Source organism: Callionymus lyra, chromosome 14 (assembly GCF_982586985.1).
Source record: "Callionymus lyra chromosome 14, fCalLyr1.hap1.1, whole genome shotgun sequence".
NCBI lineage: Eukaryota > Metazoa > Chordata > Actinopteri > Syngnathiformes > Callionymidae > Callionymus > Callionymus lyra.
Window position 1 is genome coordinate 13,187,878 of NC_141831.1, and position 21,386 is coordinate 13,209,263.

The 21,386-nt window shown below is 38.8% G+C and overlaps 1 protein-coding gene across 1 annotated transcript in view; it reads right to left on the bottom strand.

The window, feature by feature from the left end:
- Nucleotides 1-437: 437 nt before the first annotated feature.
- Nucleotides 438-21,386, bottom strand: part of LOC148066058 (roundabout homolog 2-like) — a 102,999-nt gene continuing 82,050 nt past the window's right edge. The window contains exons 15-27 of the mRNA XM_087807891.1: nt 20,564-20,688; nt 20,296-20,467; nt 18,143-18,319; nt 17,655-17,681; nt 17,531-17,570; nt 14,775-14,902; nt 13,969-14,241; nt 11,445-11,604; nt 9,424-9,690; nt 8,740-8,945; nt 4,628-4,780; nt 4,267-4,521; nt 438-3,074 (exon numbers count right to left, since the gene is read on the bottom strand). Coding sequence (XP_087664017.1) covers nt 3,073-3,074; nt 4,267-4,521; nt 4,628-4,780; nt 8,740-8,945; nt 9,424-9,690; nt 11,445-11,604; nt 13,969-14,241; nt 14,775-14,902; nt 17,531-17,570; nt 17,655-17,681; nt 18,143-18,319; nt 20,296-20,467; nt 20,564-20,688 — 1,985 coding nt within the window. The 3' untranslated portion in view covers nt 438-3,072. The remainder of the gene's footprint in view (nt 3,075-4,266; nt 4,522-4,627; nt 4,781-8,739; nt 8,946-9,423; nt 9,691-11,444; nt 11,605-13,968; nt 14,242-14,774; nt 14,903-17,530; nt 17,571-17,654; nt 17,682-18,142; nt 18,320-20,295; nt 20,468-20,563; nt 20,689-21,386) is intronic.

Sequence of the window (21,386 nt, forward strand, 5' to 3'; positions counted from 1 at the left end):
CAGGTCAGAATTATTGCTGCAGAGTTCTGCATTTTCTTGTTTAGACACGGAAATAAACTGTAACAATAGTCTACATGAGAAGACACAAACGCATGGATTATAAGCTCCAGATCATGTTGTGACATCATTTTCCTAAGTTTCGATTTGTTTCTCAGTTGAAGGAAAAAGTTTCTGGTCAGTTTTCTCTAGTGTTGCTCTAGAGACATCTCTAGAGTGCCATCTAGTGACCTTTCAAAATAAAGACACTGTTTCACAAGACAGTGCCATCACTACACAGCTGTTTCATGAGGCTTCACGAACCCATCCCTAAAAAAATGTTTTGATATCCCAGTGTAAACACATAAGTTTGGGGGGTAAAACTGAGTATATTAGCAGCCCAAAGGAAATCTGAGTCAGAATCAGAGTCAAAAATATTGTCGCTTTTTACACACAATGTTTTATTTTTGCATCAAAGGATTGAAGAGAACCGACCCGGCGGACTGTGGCTGTGTATTCCTGAAGACAAACCGATCTGGAAGGGAACCATTTCTGGACTGCTGGTCAGGAGAAAAAAGCAGTGAGGACGTTGCAGCGATGATGAAAAGTTTCCCCGATTCTCATCTTCACAAGATGATACAAAATGAACAGTAAGTTCCTATGAACAAAAAGGTGTTTTTTTTTCAGATGTTAAACATCACATATATAAATATGCTTCTTTGTGACGTCACAACATTGTTTTTTTCATCTTGTTTCCCTCACTGTCCTTTAAATATTGCACTTGTATCATGTCAGAGAAACTATTAACTACTCATAAATATTATCTGTCAATCACAGAGTGGCAGTGGAGAAAAGTATACCCATTAAAACACGTATTTGCTCTGGATACCATAAATATTGTGTTGTATTGCAACTGTAAAGGAATTCTTTGAAAGCATTGAGTCTGTGTCAGAAGTTGTCGATGTATAAATCACCCATTGAAGGTCATTAAAAACAAAAAAAAGAGGCAAAATCTGGTCACAATTAATAAGAAATGGGGGTTAAAATCTCAAATGAAAGAAAAACAATTTCATGCAAAAAGAAACCAGGTCGTGTCAAAAGCATGTCGTTAAATTTCTTTCACTCCATGACAAAACTTTTATTTTATAGTGGACGTCAATTATTTAACACAGGGGGTGTCAAACTCAATCACACAAGCGGATAAAATCCTAGTGATGGTCTGATGAAGCTTCATGAAGCAGTGTCATTATTTTCAGAGCCCACTAGATGGCGGTCTCTACACTATATACTAACTGTTCTAATGAAACGTCACATCATTTTTAAAATGATGGCGCCACCTACTGACCTCTAAACAACATGACACTGTTTCATGAAGCTTCACCAACACATGACTACAAAATCCTTTAGCCTTCTTAGTAAAGTGTTGCATCAAATGTATATTTACTAAGCTGTCTGTAGCAGGAATTGAGTTTAATTGCTGTATTTTAAACAAACACTCACCAAGCAAATTTCTTATTGGACTCCTCTGTATATAATTATAAAAATGCATAATCTCTTCCTTATATTAGTGTAAGCATTGGAATCTTCATAAGACACCATATATATATATATATATATATATATGTAAATGACTTGGTGGGCCTGATTTGAGTTAGATACATGGATTGCTCTCTTCAATATGGAAATTAAGACGAGACCAAACGTTTTTCTACTTTTCTTTCTTCTGTTTTTGCTTTTGAAATAGTATCTTCTCAAGTAACAAAGACATAGAGTCTCATTTGGTCATTTTAAAAGACCTAGATATTATTAAAACTGAGGTTTTTATTTTGATCAAATAAATGTTCATTGTCAAACTCAATCAAAAAATAAGCCAAAATCATTAAGTACTCTTGGTCAAAAAGCCAAAACATATTTAATACTGACCAAACTGTTTTTAATAGAATATAATCCCCATCAAATTGGAAGTCTCTTTGCAATTTCGTAAAACCGATAATCTCTTTTCCTTATCATAGCTTAATCACTGGCATGTTTATAGGTCACAATATCAAAGTGATAATTAATCTACTTTGATTTCTAGTCAAACATCTCGCAGGCTTCCGAAAATGACTTCACTTTTTGAGACGTGGGCTTTTCGAAAGTTCATTTCAATAGGGAAATAATAGAAGACCAAAGGCAAGTTTTGCTACTTTTCTTCTTATTGTTTCCGCTTTTGAAATAGTATCTTAGCAAGTCATGAAGAAAAAGACCCTCATGTGCTAATTTTTAAAGCTTTTTACTTAAAAAAACTGAACTTGATGGATAAAATAAATGTCCACTGTCCACCTCCATTATATTATGATCCAAAGGTATTATTATTACCCCTAATTAAAACAAATAAACCCCCAAAATTGTATTTGAAAGTTTCAGTCATTGTGTAAATAGTGCTCGAGTCCATGTGAAGTGATCAGTAAAATCCATCCATGCGTCTCCTGCCAACATGATAATGTTCGAGTTCACATCCACATTTCGGACGAACTCTCTCTCTGCCACGACGATTCTCCTCCTTCAGCTCAGTCCACAATTTGTGCTTATTTTTTCACCAAAAAACAAACAAAAAAAACACTCTGTGCAAAGTACAATGATACAGTAGCTTCATAAAAGTTTGAGCATCAATGAAAAAAGATTCACAGTAATAAATCACAAGAGAGAGAGAGAGAGAGAGAGACCGCGTCAGGTTTGGCTTGCATAGCAAAGCAAAAGAAACATTAAAAAAGATATTTACAAATGATGCAAGTCCGTTTTTGCACGAGTGTCGTTTCTTCTTCTTCTTCTTCTCGATCGCCATCCGTGTGAACATCAAGTGAAAGGAAACGGAAGCGGACATGGAACACATCGTCGTTTTTGAAGAGGAGGCGGGGGAAGGACGAGGGAGGGGGAAGGGGTCAAAGTTACACCGTGAGACAAGTGTCCGTGTCTGTACACGACATTTACACATCTGCAGTTTTTTTTCCCTTTATTCCTTTCATCTGCGTGTCTTTCCGAAATCGTTCCGTGCTCCAGTGAGGAGAATGTCAATTTTTTTTCCTGGGATCGGCAGGAGATGAAGCAGCTCAGCGACTCTGGAAGACACAGAAATATATTTTACTGATATAATAAAAACTTCAAGTTCACTGTATTTCAACAAAGTGGTTTACCCTAAAAAGTATATAATATACTTGATGTATTTATCAAGATCTTCATTTAACATTTGGAAGAATACAGATCCTAATTCAGAACCAAATGATTTAGGAAGATTTAACATTTTTTTTAGCAAAAGAAAACAAATGAGGTCAAAGATCATTTAGAAACTACAAAACGGAATTTTGTATTTATTTATTTTATATTATTCTTTGATAGTCTCTAAAACATGACTCTATAGTTTTTTTTTTCTTCGCTTTTGGACAATTTTTAGCCACTCAAAAAGGTTATAGTGATTGTTAATGTGTACATGACATTTAAAAAAAGTATATAAAACACTATAAAATAATAATCTTTGCATGTTTATCTTGATTTTATAGATGTTTAGTTACTACTAACTAGTAGATTAGTTTGCACTACTGACTTCAAAAAACGTTATCACCTTTATATTTTTTAGCAAATTTCCACCACCATCAAGTAAGTAGTAGATAATATAAAGAAAATGTGCTTCAATACATATTAAAGAAATATATAAAGGTTACATTGAATAATTTTAAATAATAGGAGCTTTACAAAAGTGCACTTTTTTCCGGCTAATTTCTTTTGCTGTTGAAAAGACACTGAAAACTAGATTCTAAAATGTTGTCCAATAACCAAGTCATATTCCTGAGGCAGGAAAGTAAAATTAATTTGCTAAAAAGATACAACTTGAATAGTATAATTATACAAAAATAAAAGTTTTTTAAACCAAAAGTTAAAAAAAAGGCCTGGAAGAACAATATTTTTTGACAAAATGTATCTTCTATATTAATCTTAAACTATAAGTAATTAGCTAAATTGGACAGTAGGTGGCAGTAGCTTTATGAAACTCTTGTATAATATTGGCAAAGATGAGTTGCTTAGAGTGAGATATCCTTCAAAATTTTCCTGGATCCACATGGAACTCCAGAACACAATCAAAATTGAATTGTTGTTCCTTCGGTTGTTGAGTTTTTACCTCTTCAATAGAGGTAAATTTGTAAATTAAAAGGTGTCTTAAAATTCTTAAAATGTTCCTTAACTAGCCAACAAGAATGGTTTAACTGTAATAAAACTCCACAAACAGATTAATTTTGGCAGAAACATCTCACTCACAGTGGTCCAGCTTATCTGTGCTGTTGGTCGGTAGATGCCCGTTGTGGCAGTGGTCGGCGCCAGGCCTCTTGTGGGAGCCCCGTCCCAGCGTGGCCCTGTTAGATGCCGTGGTGCCGCTCCATGAAGCCATATGCTGGCGCTCCAGCGTCGACACGGTCACCATGCACTCGTCTGAGGCGTCTGGGGCCGCAGCTGCCCACGAGCCGTGCAGACGGGAACCCACGCTGTGCGGCGGCTTCACTGCAGGCGTGTGAGCTGCAGGAGTGGATGGTTCCACGGTTGCGAGAGTGGGACGGCGATCAGACGGGGTTTGCTTTTAAGTGATGAATAATGACTGAGGCGTCGGCGCGCCTTCACTCACCGTCTGAATGGTTGTCTTTCCGTCTGGGCAGAGTCCCAACCTTGTCCGCCTGTGATCTCAGGCCAGGATGTGGCGCCCTCTGGTGGCCGAGGCTGTGCGTACTCTTGTCGGCCGCGCCAGACCCGTCTGGGTGGCACTGCTGACGGGGTTTACCTGAAAGAGGGACGGATATGATTGATGTCTCTTCAGAGAGAGTCCACTCCACTGAAGTCCGCGCTTGACTTCTAATCGACATGAGCGTATTGATCGATCGCGTTTTTTTTGTTTTCAAGCTGTGATTCCGCAATGTCAGGCTGAAATAATGAAAACACACAAGGTTTGTTTTTCGCTGCCCTTGAACGACAACAGAAGAGAAGTTATGGATGTTGACACATGACAGAGTCACTCTGATTTGTTGCTGCAACTTTTGAAACTTTCAAAAATAACCACGCCACTGACCACCAGACTGCTTCACGGTAGTGGGTCGGAGACGGAGGTTGAATTAATTTCCATATTGAGTGAAACTTCCGGGAAGACCAACAGACAATCAAAAGGTTTTTTTCATATTTTTTTTTATATTGTAGTTTTGAAATACACGACACACTGAGCTTATGGAGTAAAGTTTGGTCAGGTATTAAAAAATAAACCTGTGAAATTTGATCCGACTTGTCATTTTATGAGGCCCTGACAATTTTGATATCATGACCTATAAACATGCTAGTGATTAGGCTAAGATAAGAATCAGAGATCATCGATCTTAACAATAAAAAATAAACTTTCAATAACTAAAAAACCTGGTTTGAAAAAGAGGGATCTGATGGGGATTTTATTCTCTTAAATACAGTTTGGTGAACATAAAATATGTTTGGCTTTTTGACCGAGAGTACTCAAAGATTTTGGCCCATGGTGTGAGTGAGTTTAACCCCCCTGTCTTAAAAAAAAATCAAAATTTTAATTTTAATTTTAAGTAAAATGTGAATAATGTCTCTTGCTCTCTAGCTAAAATAAAATAAAAATAAATACTATTCAAGGTGCCTTTCATATTCTCTGATTTTCTTCCTTCTATATTCACATTCTAATTCCACATTACTAAGTTTCCTTTAAATATACATTTATATCCTATATTTTTATATATTTACAGAAAGAAAATCATATATATATATTTTTTTAATCATTGATTCTTGGTCAGCAAAAAATGTACTTCAGACATGGCAGAATTTCGTCGTCCGGGGTATAAACTTTCAACTGCTGAAGCCACAAACATTTAAATTTGAAGGAGAACTAACTGTGCAGTACATTATAAAGCTGACAACCGTCAGTAGATGCAGTACGATTATCATAACGTAAAGCAAGTAAATAATATTTTTTAACTGTAGCCATGAGTCTTCTTTAATAATCTATTCAAGAAAAATGAACTGGAAAAAAAAGAAACATTTTAACTAATGTTAAAGTATATTTAATTCCATTTTATTAAGTAATTTATTGAATTTATTATACAATTTACCATTATTTAGTTATAACTATTTTGTCATATACTTATTTAAGTTATTACAGCAATCCAAAAAATAGTTACAATTTTCCAATAATTTTGTGTTGGTAATTCAATTTCAGTGTTGTGTCATCTCATCTACATTATTTAGAGTCCTAGAACTGTATGTTTTTGAATATAAAGAGGGATATTTTATTGAGTCTGAAGTCATTTCATCCACATCCCGGACCCCCTGCTGAGTTTCCTTCACAACACCATCTTTGTTCATGTGTCCATCAACGACAAAACACGACTAAAAACATGAAAAAAGTGTCAACAAACACAAATACAGACGACTCGATTAAACGTTTGCATCGCTAATGGTAATATTTTTAGTCACGTTGACGCGTGATTTGCCCAGTAAAGTACATGAAAAAATACATATTCTCGACGCACAAGTAGGATCTTGTAACCTATCAAACGGCGGCGTCTATAAATGGTGCACTTTTATCCCGGCGGGAGACGCCGTCAAAGTTATTCTTTTAAGCGTTCAGACAGTAACAAACCCTATTTATAAATGCATTGTGGAGTTTTAGACAGCCGACTCTTCTGTGGACTTTTTAAATATTCTATGTTATGCCTTTGATGTCGGCACACGAGTGGCTCGGAGAGGCTTTTAGCGGAACATGTCTTTGATGGAGAATGCAAACAGTGACATAAGGAGACCCAGGAGCCGGTTTTAATTGGTGAGCGAGGCAAATATTTTCTACTTTTAATGGTGCCGATGTTTTTTTTTTAACACCTTTGAGTGTCAATCAAGCTCTCTTCTTACTGGCTGGATAAATATGTATCAGCTTGTCTAAACAAGACTGGCCAGTTGTGTTTGTGCCTTTAATCTTCTCTCAACTTCTTCTTTCACTGTTCACGTTCACAATATCAATAATATATTATATTTCCTTTCAGATTACTGTTGTTTCTACATTACAACTTTTCCTTTAAAACAAATGTTTATTATATATACAGTATAAATATAAATATATATATATACTGTATATATAATTATACCTGGTCGGCAAAAAAAACATGGACTGCACACAAGGCACAATTGTTCCGCGCCACCTCCAACCATAATACTGTTTTGGGATTAAACCGTCAACTGCTAAATCAATGAATGGTTGAAAAAGACCAGACTGTGTAGTACATTTATGGGGCTGAAAACCCCATAATATTTATTTTAATCCTCTCAATGTAAATGTATTTCTTTAAAACAGTCCTTGGTCAGATGTCTCCTTTAATAATCTATTCAAGATTTAGAAAAAAGCAAAATAATTCAGTGAAAAAACTCTTCAATTTTTTACATGATGTTTATAGTTTACTATAAGAAGTACATTTTTTTTTTCATTTTTTTTACAAAACTGCAAAAAAATATGAAATGAAAAATGTGATTGGCTGTGTAATTTAATTTTTAAAATATCTTAATGTCCCTTAAATGTCTGCATGAACTTAAAATGGTGCCAGTGCCGTTTTTCAGGCGAGAAAAAGAAAAATTCAAAAATTACACAGAAGCTGCTAAGGGCTAAAAGAAGACTAAAAACGTTAAGGGACTTGTGGAACTTGCTTAATATTTGAGCTACAGAGCTCATTTTTTTGAGCCACAGAGCTCCTTATTTGAGCTACAGAGCCCTTTATTTGAACTACAGAGCTCTTTATTTCAGCAACAGAGCTCTTTATTTGAGCGACACAGCTCTTTATTTGAGCGACAGAGCTCTTTATTTCAGTAACAAAGCTCTTTATTTGAGCCACAGAGCTCTTTATTTCAGCTACAGAACTCTTTATTTGAGCTACAGAACTCTTTATTTGAGCTACAGAGCTCTTTATTTGAGCGACAAAGCTCTTTATTTCAGCTACAGAACTCTTTATATGAGCAACAGAGCTCTTTATTTGAGCTGCAGAGCTCTTTATTTCAGCTACAGAACTCTTTATTTGAGCTACAGAACTCTTTATTTGAGCTACAGAGCTCTTTATTTCAGCCACAGAGCTCTTTATTTAAGCTACAGAACTCTTTATTTGAGCTACAGAGCTCTTTATTTGAGCCACAGAGCTCTTTATTTGAGCCACAGAGCTCTTTATTTGAACTACAGAGCTATTTTGTTTAAAAACTTCATTGTAATAAGACGATGACTAATAATAGGGGTGTAGTTAGCGCATAACTGATTTTGGCCTTTATGTCCAGATAAATAGGCCAAAAATGAAAAAAAGTCTGTTGTTTAGTCCAGACTCAGAGCAGCTCATGGCGATCATTCTGAGCCGAAGAAGAGTTCGGTAGGACCTGTGAGAGAACCAAGTGCACTTTAAATATATGGATTTAAATGCACTTTATTTCACAATCACTTATAATGAACCTTCCATTCTTGTGTAATAATTAAATTGGCATAAACTCATTTGAGTTATCGCGGCAATTCAATTTGATTCGTTCCATATAATAAATATAATTATTCCAATCACTTCCAGCTGTTAATTCCATTTTACGGTGTCTTGTCGTTTCACCTAAGTTAATTTAGAGTGATTCAATTTAAGTTTCTCAATATTGGGAAGGAAACGAGAGAGCGCGGGTGAGACCACCACGAAGACCTTGTTAAAAAACTGCTTCCCCTCGTCGGTGTACCTGAGTATTCCAGATGATCCCCGCTGTGTCCGGAGGAGTAATCGAAGCCGCCGGAGTTCTTGGCCACCATGGCGTATCTCTGCTCCAGCTCCTCCTCTTCGTCCTCCGACAGGAGCGTCTTCCCCAGGTCCGAGCCCAGCGTGCTGGACAGGAAGTCCATGGGCGGGACGGAGGTGCTGGACATGTTGGAGCTGCTCTTGATGTGCCTGCGCGTCGAAAGGGAAACGTGACAATCAATAACGCGACTGTAAGTGTCCGCCCGGGGGGGAAGGCGAGAGGATGCAGCAGTCATTCCGCTGATTGCTCTTCCCTTTTTCTGCTGGTGTGTGTTGTGCTAACACAATTCAGATGTAATTGGGCTGGATAAAGGAGATGTGGATGGGCTGGGCTGTCACCAACATGCCTCTTATCTCCCCCACAGCTGTCCTCCGTGATGGCTCACGTCCCACCATCGAGGAGATGCATGCATAATTACCAACTCTATTTACTGATGTCGGCGCTAAACCCAGTTATTACCACCCAACGTGGGTTGCCTGCGACTTGTCACAGTTTTTTTTTCCAGGCATGAAACCTGTTTTTATCTCCGTCGAGGACCATGGACTTTCCATGTTGTCACACCTGTTATTTGAGGAGGTTCTGTTCGGCCAATCCTGGATTATTCACGGGTACAATCTTTGGTCTTACCAGGCCTGCTTCGCCACCTCGTACTGGTAGGCCCGGGTCAGCTCGTCCAGGTGCGCCTGCAGGATGGACTGCATCTCCTCGTGGTGGGCCGAGCTGAGGGACGAGGAGGAGGGCTGGCAGAAGGGGGCCGCCGACGAGGTCGCCGGAGAGGACGACCTCCCTCTCAGCGGCGGGGTGGGACCCCTGTCGTCGTCGCCCTCGTTGTCCGAGCTCTGATGGCAGAAGCTCGGGACGGAGATGGCGGGAGCCCAACTGTTTGTGTCATACCTGTCATGGGATCCAAAAACACGTGTTACTGGTTCAGTTCATGGAAGACCTTCCAATTTTTTGAACCTTGCTCACTTCCCCTTGGGGAAATCCCTCCTGCCATCTTAACCCTTTTGTTGTCTCAGGGTCAAGAGGACCCAGTGGCCTGAGCACAAACGTGTTTGTGTTATCCCTTGTGTTTTATCCACTACCACTGCATATGTATCTATGGAAGCCAGGGAGGTTGTTCATCTTGACTAAAACCTGGCATCATTTTCATACTAAGAGCTCCATCTAGTGGCTACAGAGCTCTTTATTTGAGCCACGGTGCTCTTTATTTTAGCTACAGAGCTCTAGTAAGGACACTGTGTCATGATACAGTGTCTTTACTAAACCGCTGTTTCGTGAGGCTTCATCAACTCATCATTATTAGACACAAAAGTTACCCCCTTTTTATAGTCTCTTGGAATTTCTTGCTCATTCCAGTGTGAACAAGCAGTAGCTTTGCTAACTAGCTAAGCTCTGCTGGCTGAGCATTTTTTATTTTTTATTTCTCATGATGTGACATTATTGTTTACGTCAATATTTCTTAGCTTATTATCTACATCAACTACGAAATTTACGAGTGACTCTATAAGACTGATTATATTTCCACTTTGCATTTCAAAAAAATGATCTATAAAAAGCATTTTTATAAGACATTTATATTATGAAAGACACATAAAGTCATGGAAAAATGTTAGAGTTGCCTTGTTTACTTCAGCTTCTCGTAAATTAGGTTAGATTGGATATTACTTTATTATTAATTTGGGAAAATTCCTTCGGGAAATTACGGTTCCAGTCACAGCAGCCGACAGAAGATCAAAGTTCAAATGAACAAATTAAGTTTAGTGTCTTAAACTGATCTGACCAGAGGTACGTTTTTGATGAGACTGGGTCACATTCTTGGGGGTCTTTCAGTCCCTTTTTTTCTTTGATCGAAATGTAATTTATATTTTTGTGTAGTTTCACTGTGAATTTGGCCCATTTTTTCTTTCAAATTTTAAGTATTTCCACCAAAATCTGTCCAATCTTCACTATATAATCAAAGCTATATAGAGGATAAGATGAGGATTGATTATCATTATTCCTCAACAATTTGACATTGTATAAAGACAAAGAAGTCCCTTATTCTTGCACTCATAAAGCTCAAGTTTGAGACCCCTTGTTTGGAAAAATATAGGGATAAGACGAGCTGTTTTAAGAGCTGATATCTTGAAATTTTCCATGTTTTCTAAAATATATAAGAATCAGAAAAGTTTTATTGTAAGTGTTGTAATGACAACACAGGGATTTTCTATGGTGATGACAGTACAAATATGAGAAATGCAATACATATAAATGAATTAAATACAACTATATTAATAAAATTCAATGAAATAACAGACATAGACATGACATTAAATTGGCATATACATAGTTTTTAATTTAATTGAATTAACCCTAACCTTAATCCAAATACACATATAAAATGAAATAAAATACAATGAAACAACGGCATTCTATGATACACACACACAGGAGTTACTGCTTGATTTCATAAGCCTTGTCCAAGGTTGAACAAATCCTCTTCATCATCAATTTTCCATCAGACAAATAGTTTCCCCATCAATTGAACACAAGCATCCAGCGATGGGAGAATATGAACAACAAAGAGGGTACACAGGTGCAGCGGCGTTGACCCGTGTGTGCGTTCTGTGTCAGAAGAGACTGATGAGACGTGAACGCAGTCTTACCCTCCGCCGTGATTTTCCTGGGGGTAGCGGTCGAGGTCGACCTCGGTTCCAGGGAGAGGGTGCATGGGTGGAGGAGGCAGCGGCATGTTCGCCCAACACGTCCCGTTGGATTTCTTTGTTCCACCACCCTTCACCTTCTTCTTCTTCCCGCCCTTTGCACCTGAGGATCGGCACAAGAAATGCCGGTAAACTCATCTTTGTGTTTACCTTCAGATCTAACTCCCCTTTCATTTGCAGTGCAAACGGCGAAAACATTTTCTTTTCCACTAAACGGTGACATTTCTTAGCGCTCTTGAAGCACTTAAATCTGTTCTTCTCCTACTTCTTTATCTCAGCTTGGCCTGACATTTAGCTGAACACACTTAGAATCGTGTGTGGCAGACAAAAAAAAAAAGTCCATACGGCGTCCGTAATAATCTCACGGATATAAACTTTGCGCAATAAAATTGCTGCAAAGATTCCCCGTCATTACTAATAAAGTCAAAGCCCAAAGAAATGTGTTGTGATTGCGTGACATTTCTAGGCTGGAGAAGCTCTGCGGGTAGAATGGCGATGCAGAGAGAGGAAAGTAATTAGAAGTGTTGTCCTGAGGGTCCATTTTCAGTAAAGTCTGTTGTCTCTGCTGCAGATCATAATCATAAGGAACTGATTTTAAATCTCACGAGAGGCACTTGATACAAAGCAGCTAGCAAGCTAAAGTTCTATCATCCAGAACAATGCTGTGTCTCAGATCGCATACTTCTCTTAGTGCACTGGCGGTTAGTATGCATCAGGATAGTACGCAAATTCTCGTCAGATAGTATGTCTTAAATCAAACACTGCCACTACGCGCTAATATATATATGACGTAACTTCCGTTTACAACGTCAACGTCACTAAGATGGCGGCCGTTTAGGGTAGAAAGTGTCCATCGATCCTTACTCAGTTTTGTTGGTGTTTTAGTACGTCAATTTAGTGTACAAGGCGTAGTAAATTTAGCAAACTAAAAATTGTGACGGATGCACAAAAATTACCAAGTTTAAGTACGCAAGTATGCAATTTGAGACACAGCTTGGGCATGCCTTGATTCGCCATGTTTTTTTATGGCAACCCAAGTGGGACAACAAAACTGAGTATGTTACTAGTGTTGATACACGATCCGGAAAATCAGCCTTCCATTTGTGCATGTGCGTTGCATTTCAAAACTTTAGTCAAATACTCGATACTATAGTTTTGCTTCTCTCAAATCAATTTTATGAAAAAGATCTAGGGAAAGGTTTTCGTTTGCCAGTATGTCAGTTTAGAGCAGGAGTGGAAAATTCCATTATTATATACTGCTTTTTATAAGGGGCTGTTAAGCCAAAAAAGGACAAATAAATAATTCAAGATGGGTGAAAAACTTAAAGCAAATAAATAAATAAAAGCACTAATTTAAATATATATACATTTTTTAACTCTTAATTTGATTGAAGATCATTTCATTTTTTAATTTATTTTAATTTGAAGATTCAGTGGGTAAAAAAGATCATTTTAAACATTTGTTGTTAAAAGAATATAGTCAAAAACAAGTTATATTATGCCATTATATACATATTATTTAAAATATGATGTAAAAGCAGTACCAAAACATTTAAAAGAAATACCCATAAAAAGGACAAATGAATGGTAGCAAATAAACGACTAAAAGTTATATGTTATAAAGTTATATGTAGAATTAAACTAGTGATATTGTTAAATCATCATCAGAAACATTTCTAAATGGTTGATTTTATAGTGTTTTTTTGAACAAGCGCTACTTTTACTTATTATAATATTATAAAACAAATAACCATAAAAAGGAAAAAAATAGGAGAATAAAAGTCCTCAAACGATTAACAAGTTATATTTAAAATTGAACTGGTAATATTGTTGAATAGCAATTGGACAAATTGGTAACTGGTGGGTTTTCTAGTATTATTTTGACCTTAATGGAAAATTAATGGAGTCAGGGGCCGTGTGTGGCCCCAGGGGCGCAATTCGCCCAGGTCTGGTTTAGAGCTCTGGTGGGAAATTTAATTTCCCAAAGGGTCACATTATACACCAGGTTTGATGTGAGGGGCTGTCGAGCAAAAATGACCAAAAAAAGTTGATGTAGAGAAAGAAAATATAAACTAAAAAGTATAATTATTTCACCTAATAAACAATTATTAAATGCTTACGTTTCAATCCAATTGTGTATTATTTTATTTTATAATAATCGTATTCAACTATCCTCTCTATAAATAACATTGTGTGTAATTTCTGGGTCAAGTTGACTCAAAGGCACGGACATAAATGTGTTTGTGATATCCCCCGTGTTGTCTCTTGGTCAAAGCGAACATTTGTTTTCGGGCCTTCGGGTCACGTTGACCCTGAGATAACACAAGGGATGATAAGATATAACATAATAAATAATAAAAAAAGATGGACCAAATTCTGACGTACTTTAAAATACTTAAAAAGTCCAAGATAAAACTAAAGAGTAACAATTGTAGTAATAATACGAAAGTTTTCGGTTTTACGCTACCATTGCATGGCCGCCGGTCCGTTAAGGAGTATCCCATGTTGGCCATCTCCTGCTGGGCCTGGAGGGAAGTCTTCCAGCGAGGATCGGGTCGGTCCACCGCCAGCTCGTGGAAGCTGTTGGACTGCAGGATCTGGGTCGTGGCGTAAGGTCCCGGCTGAACCCCCCTCGCCGGGCTGCTGTAGCCAGCTTTCCCCATGAAGTCGATGCTGCTGTAGATGGCGCCGTCGGACAGCATGGTCCCCGTCTTCTCCACGGATGCGGACGGCAGAACATCTAAAGGAGGCAACAAGGAGGAATCATGGAGGGATGTTTCGGGATTACCTTTAAGGTCATTAGCGATCCCTACTGCTCTGGTCCTCAGTGTTGGTTAAAAATGATGCCTTTCGATGAGCTTGATTTGAACGGATGTGATTATTTACAAGCGTAATTAGCGTGTACCGCCCTGTTGGAGCCTGATGGAGGTTTCACCAGAGGGTACCTCTCAAACTGTGCTAACCTTCAGATCTGACCCGGCTCTTGCGAGCGCTGGACACAAGCGAACACGCCATAGACTTGAACTTTATAGCACACAATAGCTAGAGAAGAGAGAGAGTAATTACTTACAACACAATTCTAAGCCAAATATCATGCTTGTCACATCAGATTAGTAAAGTGTGACCCTCAAAGGCTCTGTTAATTTGCGTGTGTTTGTTTGTGTGTCATGTCCTGTCGCTGTGTTCACCACGGGGCGAATCGTCACAGCTGTCGGACCAGGCATCGCTAAAGCTCCATCCGTCAGGCGTGTTAGTGTGTTTTTTTTTCTTTACCTCCTCGGCCAAAGTTACTGCCGCCCTTCGGACTTCCTAAATCTCCGTTGGCTGGGAGGCTTGTCGTTGGCCAGGAGTCAGCCAGCCATGGCAGCCCGGGGTCGCCACCTTTCAACAAGCCCGGACGACTGGACAGAGGACAGAGGACGGAGAGTGAGTGAGTGACACAGAAAAAAAAAAAAAAAGATGCATTCTGACAACAATACCGCTCGCTTTATTCGCCACGCAAATTGATGCGAAACCCTATTCAGCATATTCTATGGAGAGGCCTGGCTAGCAGGCAAACGATAAACAACGGAGAGACATAAAAATGGCAAGTCTATAAATCAGACCGCTGCCTCTCCCTTAACACCACCTCCCCAGTAACTCTCCCCGGAGAGACAAGCAGGCCAAAACACACACTAAATCCACTTTGGAGCTTTAGCACAACAAAAAATTTACATTTTAAATCGAGAATCATAGACTGCCGCTGGCGGCGCCGGCTACAGCGGCGGCTGCAGTGTTTCCATGGCAACAGAGACAGCGAAAGCCTATTAGGTGCTTCAGTAGAGCTACCGTGTCATTTAGTGTTGGTGAGATTCAGCAGTCTTGAATACAAGAAGGTAAGACGGAGCGAGGCGAGCCTCGTATTCAAACACGGATCCGTCCAAAATCGTGTTTGCTAAATGTGCTGCCACGCGGGAATTCTTCCAGCCCGGGCTGATTGGAATTGTTTACAGCTGACTCAAAGGTGTTCAAACAATGACATCAATAATTTCCATTTTAAAATAAAGCAGGACAAGATAATGAATGAATTGAATACACAGGCATGTACGTTCATCTACATACGCGCCGCAACCTTGTCACAATAAGCCCTGCGGATGGAAATGTGTTTTTTTTTTTTTTCAATCCGTCACTGCAACATTTGTTGTGGCTCTGGGCTTATCGGCTTGTTTAGGTTCGACACAAAGGAAGGGACGGTTATTGTGCTGAGCGAATTCTTTGGACTATTTTTGAGAAGAGAAATGTTTTTGAGTTTGTCATGGGTAAACTGCATTGCTAAAACTTTTTTTTAAACAGAGCTTTTTCTACAATAATATAAAGTATAAATCCATTTATCAACTCTATGTTTCTTTAATGTATTTAACCCCTTTGTTATCTCAGGGTCAGGGTGACCCGGTGGCCCCAAAACAAATGTGCTTGTGGTATCCCTTGTGTTGCCTATCGGTCAAGGTGAATAACCTCTACCACTGCATTTGTATTTATAGAAGAATTTTGAATAAATACCTTATGCACTAATTCCATTGAAGACTTTCCAAACTTAGTTAAATTATCCAAACGCTTGATGAAATTTCAAGAATTACTGTATATGCAAGTTCAGTTTTGATTGTTTAACCCTTGTGTTATCGCTGGGTGAAATTATCCTTAATAAAACAGTTTTGATACTCAGTTAACAAGTGTTGTGTATGGGGTTCCATCGCACACAGCCTATTATCTCATGACCCTTGCAGGAGCCAAGGTCTCAAGCAATCAGGATACAATTTGGCAAACATTTTTTGCTACTAGTATGTACATAAAATACCAACTTTTCTTACCAACTGGAACTGAACCGAGTCATTCACCTTGACCCAGAGATAACAGAAGTTTTAAAGAATCAAAACTGAAATTTCTTAATTCACATATAAATCCTTAATTTTAATAAAGGATTCGGACAATTTACCCAAGTTTGGAAAGTCTTTCATAGAAGTATAAATTCAAAAATCCCAATTATTATCCAACATTTTCATGGTAAAGTTTAATTTTATCAAATGCAGTTAACTAGTTTTATGTACCTGATTAGTGTGTGTTTATTGTCCCGCCATGATTTAGCAACTCCAATCACAGCTGACATCACAGCTGATGATGTCATGGCCCTCGCAGGAGCCAAGGTTCTCGAGCTGTCCTGATTCAATTTGACACGATTTATTTACTACTTATACACAAAACACTCTTTTAATGAACCTTTATGACCCTGATCTGTGAAAGGCGCCTCACAAATAAAGCTTACTTACTTGCTTGCTTTATTACCAACTGAAACTGAACTTGCTCAGCTAGTCGAGCAGTCCATTTGATGTGTGATCAAACGTTTTATCTTAGTATATCTTTAAGGTTACAATTCTAAAGATAATTGGGATATATAAATAGGTTTGAAAATATATACTTTTAGGTCTATTGTGTCTGTCTTTATTTAATTTATAAGCATTAGTTTTGGTTTAAACCCAAGTATATGTAGGATAACACTGGTTGCAATAACAAGCAAATGGTAGTTTTGGGCATTTTTTAATCCTTTTTTTAAAAAAGATATCCAAGCCATCCCTTTTGGAACTTCCTGAAAGAAAAAATCCCAGTATTCGCAACTGGCACAACATAACACCCCCTCCCGTCCCTCCCCACCCTCTCACTTATTGATGCCAGCACATCTTCTCTTTGGTCATATTTCAGCCTTTTAGCGTTCATCCAAAAACATTAACGGTTGTGGAAAGGGGGCCGGAGCCAATTCCGGTTTACCTCAAATAAACCGAAAATCAAACAGCCGCCCACCTGCCTCAGTTTTGGCATCCTTGTTATGGGAGTGATTTATGACTTCATCAGTGCAGATCATACCCCACCATGAAAAGGCCAGGAGGATTATATGCAAATATAGTTCACGCCGAAAAACATCCCATTTAGCGGGAGCCAACGGAAACGGCACCTCTGGTGTTATGTATATCGTCGGGGTTGGAATTTGAGACACCCACCTTCCATTCCTGATGAGGCCTCTGTCTCTCTGGAATGTAACTTGAAAAAAAAATGGAGAGAAAAACAGTAGAATTAACACACTTTTTAAGGAGCTATTAACTTAGTGAATGGTGTTGACAATACCTGCACGAGTGAAGGTGAAGGATTGAACTGTAAAATAAACAACATTATAAGTAAATTGAGTTTCTGTCAAGAACAATCCAGACTCCATAATACATTTTCTCTCTCCATATAGCGTCGACTACGATCTTAGAAGTCATGCTTATAAAGATCTTTCAGAATCCATTTGCTGGCAAATCAATTTGAGCGGTTGTTGTTGCCATCTGAAAAAATATCTTTCCATATTCTGAATGTTCTCGATAGAGCAAATGAGAAGAGTAGATTATATTTATCACAATTGAATTAGGAAATCAAGATAGCTACTCCACTAAATCAAAACGAAAGCAACGCGCATTACGATAAAGAAAGACGGCGATAGTCGATCCACTCGGAAAGAAACAAGAGTCTATGTGCAAACATCACCTGTTGTGACGGGCTAATGGACAGCTTTGTTGAATTACTGAGTGTATTAAAGAGCTGACCGGGATCTGAAACAGTCGGTCGATGTCTACCTGCGTAATTGCTGAGTCCCTTCCTCTTTTTCCTCCTCCAGTAGAGCCACGCACTGAAGCCCATCAGGACGATCCAGCAGGCTCCTCCCAGACCGGCGATGAAGGCTGGCTGCTTCACCACGTCGGAGATGCTGTTGTTGCCCTCCGACCCCGTCATTACGTCCCTCTGCTCAGCACCTGAGAACAAAGACAAACACTCAAGGAAATGTCGGAATTCTGGCAAGAACGAGGAATAATTTAGCACCAAAGACATGATGGAACTAGATATACAAACAGTAGAAACCAGACACCCTTTTAAATGTTACTGAATGGACAACAAAGTTTTAGTTGTGTATAAACCCACTATTTCAGGCATTTCCAAAAGTCAGGCCCAGATTTAAGTCTGCCCACTACCTTGTTCATCAAGAGAATGTAAAGTATATATTTTTTAAATTCTAAACTTAAATATTTTTAAAGACAAAACAAGGTCTGGAGTCAATTAAAAAACAACACACGTTGAAGCTACCTAGTGTTGATTCCATTGTACCGGAAAAATTTGGCCATATTTTGGTTGAATTGGATCAAGAAATAGATTTATCCCGAAAAGTAGACATCGAATTTGTCGCTCTCTTCAAAATTTGACAAATACTACAAATGGTACAAACAGTAATAACACTTTATAGATATTTAAAGTAATCAGCAATGAGGCGGGCTGGTAGCTGTGTTTCTGTATTTTTATGTATTATTACTATTTTTTTCAAATGTATTTATTTTATTATCATTTTGTCTTCCCTTATATTTCATTGTTAAGCAAAAACAGAAAGAACAACAAAATGCAAATGTACGTATGATGCCATGTCCATCTTTTTGTCAATATATAGCATATTAAAAAAAAAACACACAAATAAAATTGTAACTTTTTGAGACTTAAACATATTAAACATTAACTTTTCCTAGTTCTGTTTGTAAAATAAAACCTTTTTTATTGTACTTTTTAGTTTCTGGTTTTCTATGTTTACTAGTGATGGAATAATGAAGCCTCATGAAACAGGTTTATAGTGAAGACACTTTCTACTAAATAGCAATCTAGAATCCCTCCAAAATCGTAAACACTAACCAATTTTCGAGTTATTTTTGAGCAATTTTTTACAAGATGGAGACCAACGCCAGCAAAAAGCAACAACCTTCTTGATGTTGGTAAACATTTCGTGTGCTGGATCACTTAATCATGCTTTATTCTAACATTTTTATTTCAGTTCAACCTCTTTTAATACCAATCAAATTAAAAATACATCAAGTCTCTCCTCTCACTGTCTGATCCATACATCCGTCCTTCCTGCCTCATGAATACTAAGACCGTCAAGGACTTTTCTTTACATATCTCATCTCAAGAAATGTGAGGAAACATATGAAAAAAAAAACGACAACAACAACAAAAGACAGGGCAACCGTGGCAAAAGCATAAAAAAAAAACAGCATCGCTGCACACAATGCAGAGTTAATCAATTCAGCAGTGCACTTATCAACACTGGCTGCAAGATGCGAGATTGACAGAGCAGCTCTGACAGAGTTTGATTTTCCGTTGCGGCTACTGTGCTGTGAAATTAGATTCACAGTCTCCAGCAGGAAACCAACCCCTCCCGGCCCCCCTAGACCCCCCCATCATTAAGCTCCAGTCCACAGGCCTGTGTTTCGTTTCCCCCCCCTGTGTGTTAACGCTGTTATTATATATCAGTCAGAAGTCCCAGATGAAGAGCACCTGGCCTCGACTCCGATATTGATTCCGGGCTTATATGCTCTGAGCATCCTTTAGCTGTTTGATAAGATGTGAAATGCTGATAAGCTCCAAACAAAAACACTGTCTACTTTGTTAGCAGCAGCTGCCCACGTAGTGAAGGGGATTATTGATATGGCTAACAGCACTTGGCACAGTGTTTCGCAGACACTATATTTAATGAACCGCTATTGATTTCTCAGTCGATGGCCGTGTTGCAAGGTGCAATCTTCTTTCTTCAATAGCGTTAAATTGATAAATCAGTTTTCAAGCACCCCCCCTCTACCCCCCGACTACATTCCCCCACCTACCACCACGAAACCCGACACCTCGGCCCTCAACATCAGGAGGCCATTTTATTTGAATCCCGGGTTCATCTGATTGTCTTGAGTGGATTTACCCAAGATGATGAGCTGGGGTTTGCTCCTGACCCCCACTCCTGCGCTGGTGCCCGCGGCCACCTCCACGCCGTACTGCACCCCCGCCTGCAGGCCGCCGACAACCACTGAACGGATGGTTGCGTCCACAGACTTATTGACGTGAAATCGTGTTTCGTTGGCCAGACACCAGATCTGAAGAAGATGGAGGCAGCAGACAGAAATCATCAGGGACGAGCGCAGGGGGGAGGCTGCACATTAAATTACGAGAAAGTATGAGCGTGAACTTACCTTGTATTCCTGGATGATGCCGTTCTGTTGGTCCGAGGGGGGAGGGTCCCATGACACGCTGATGGATGTGCTGTTGTGAGTCCCGACTTTCACGACCGTCACTTGCTGTGGAGGTGCACTTGGAGCTGGAAAGATTGAACCAAACTTGTTACAAGGAGATTAAAAAAAAGACCACTTCTGGTGAATCAATGATTCACGATGTGTCATCACTGGTATAACTTGTATTGATGCTTTGTTGAGCCTTTGTCAAGGGGTTGTGCGTTCTATAAGCTACCTCAACTGAGACAGAACATTGTGGTGCCTTATAATTTGGAAATGAATCATGTGTTCTAAAGATGTATTCAAGTGTTCTTTGAAGAAAAACCAAGGAAACAAACATTTTTCTATGATGCTAATAGAACCGAATAGAGACTGGCCAAAAGCCCATTCATGCATTGTCTCAGTTTTGTCTAGGTCTCTGGTCTTGATTTGCTCTTGATCTTGGTCCCAATCTTGGTATTGGGTTCTATACTTCACGTCCCAGTCTTCAACATAATGCATCACGGGTTTTGTTCCATATTTTCCTTTAATAAGACTAATGGTACAAAGGTTGGCACTTCTCTTTACACTCCAGAGGGATCAATTGACATCGTAGAAATGTCGTCAAAATTATTACGTGACCAAAGAGTATGATTGCGATATTATCTTTTCATTTTTCGAGGCGCGAATCCGCTATCCTAACAAACCTTGCACTAAAATCATAAAAGACTGACTTTATTATATTATAAATTCGATCATTCTTAAGGATGCGAGACGGCTGTTAAGAAGGGTTCGGCTAAGCTCT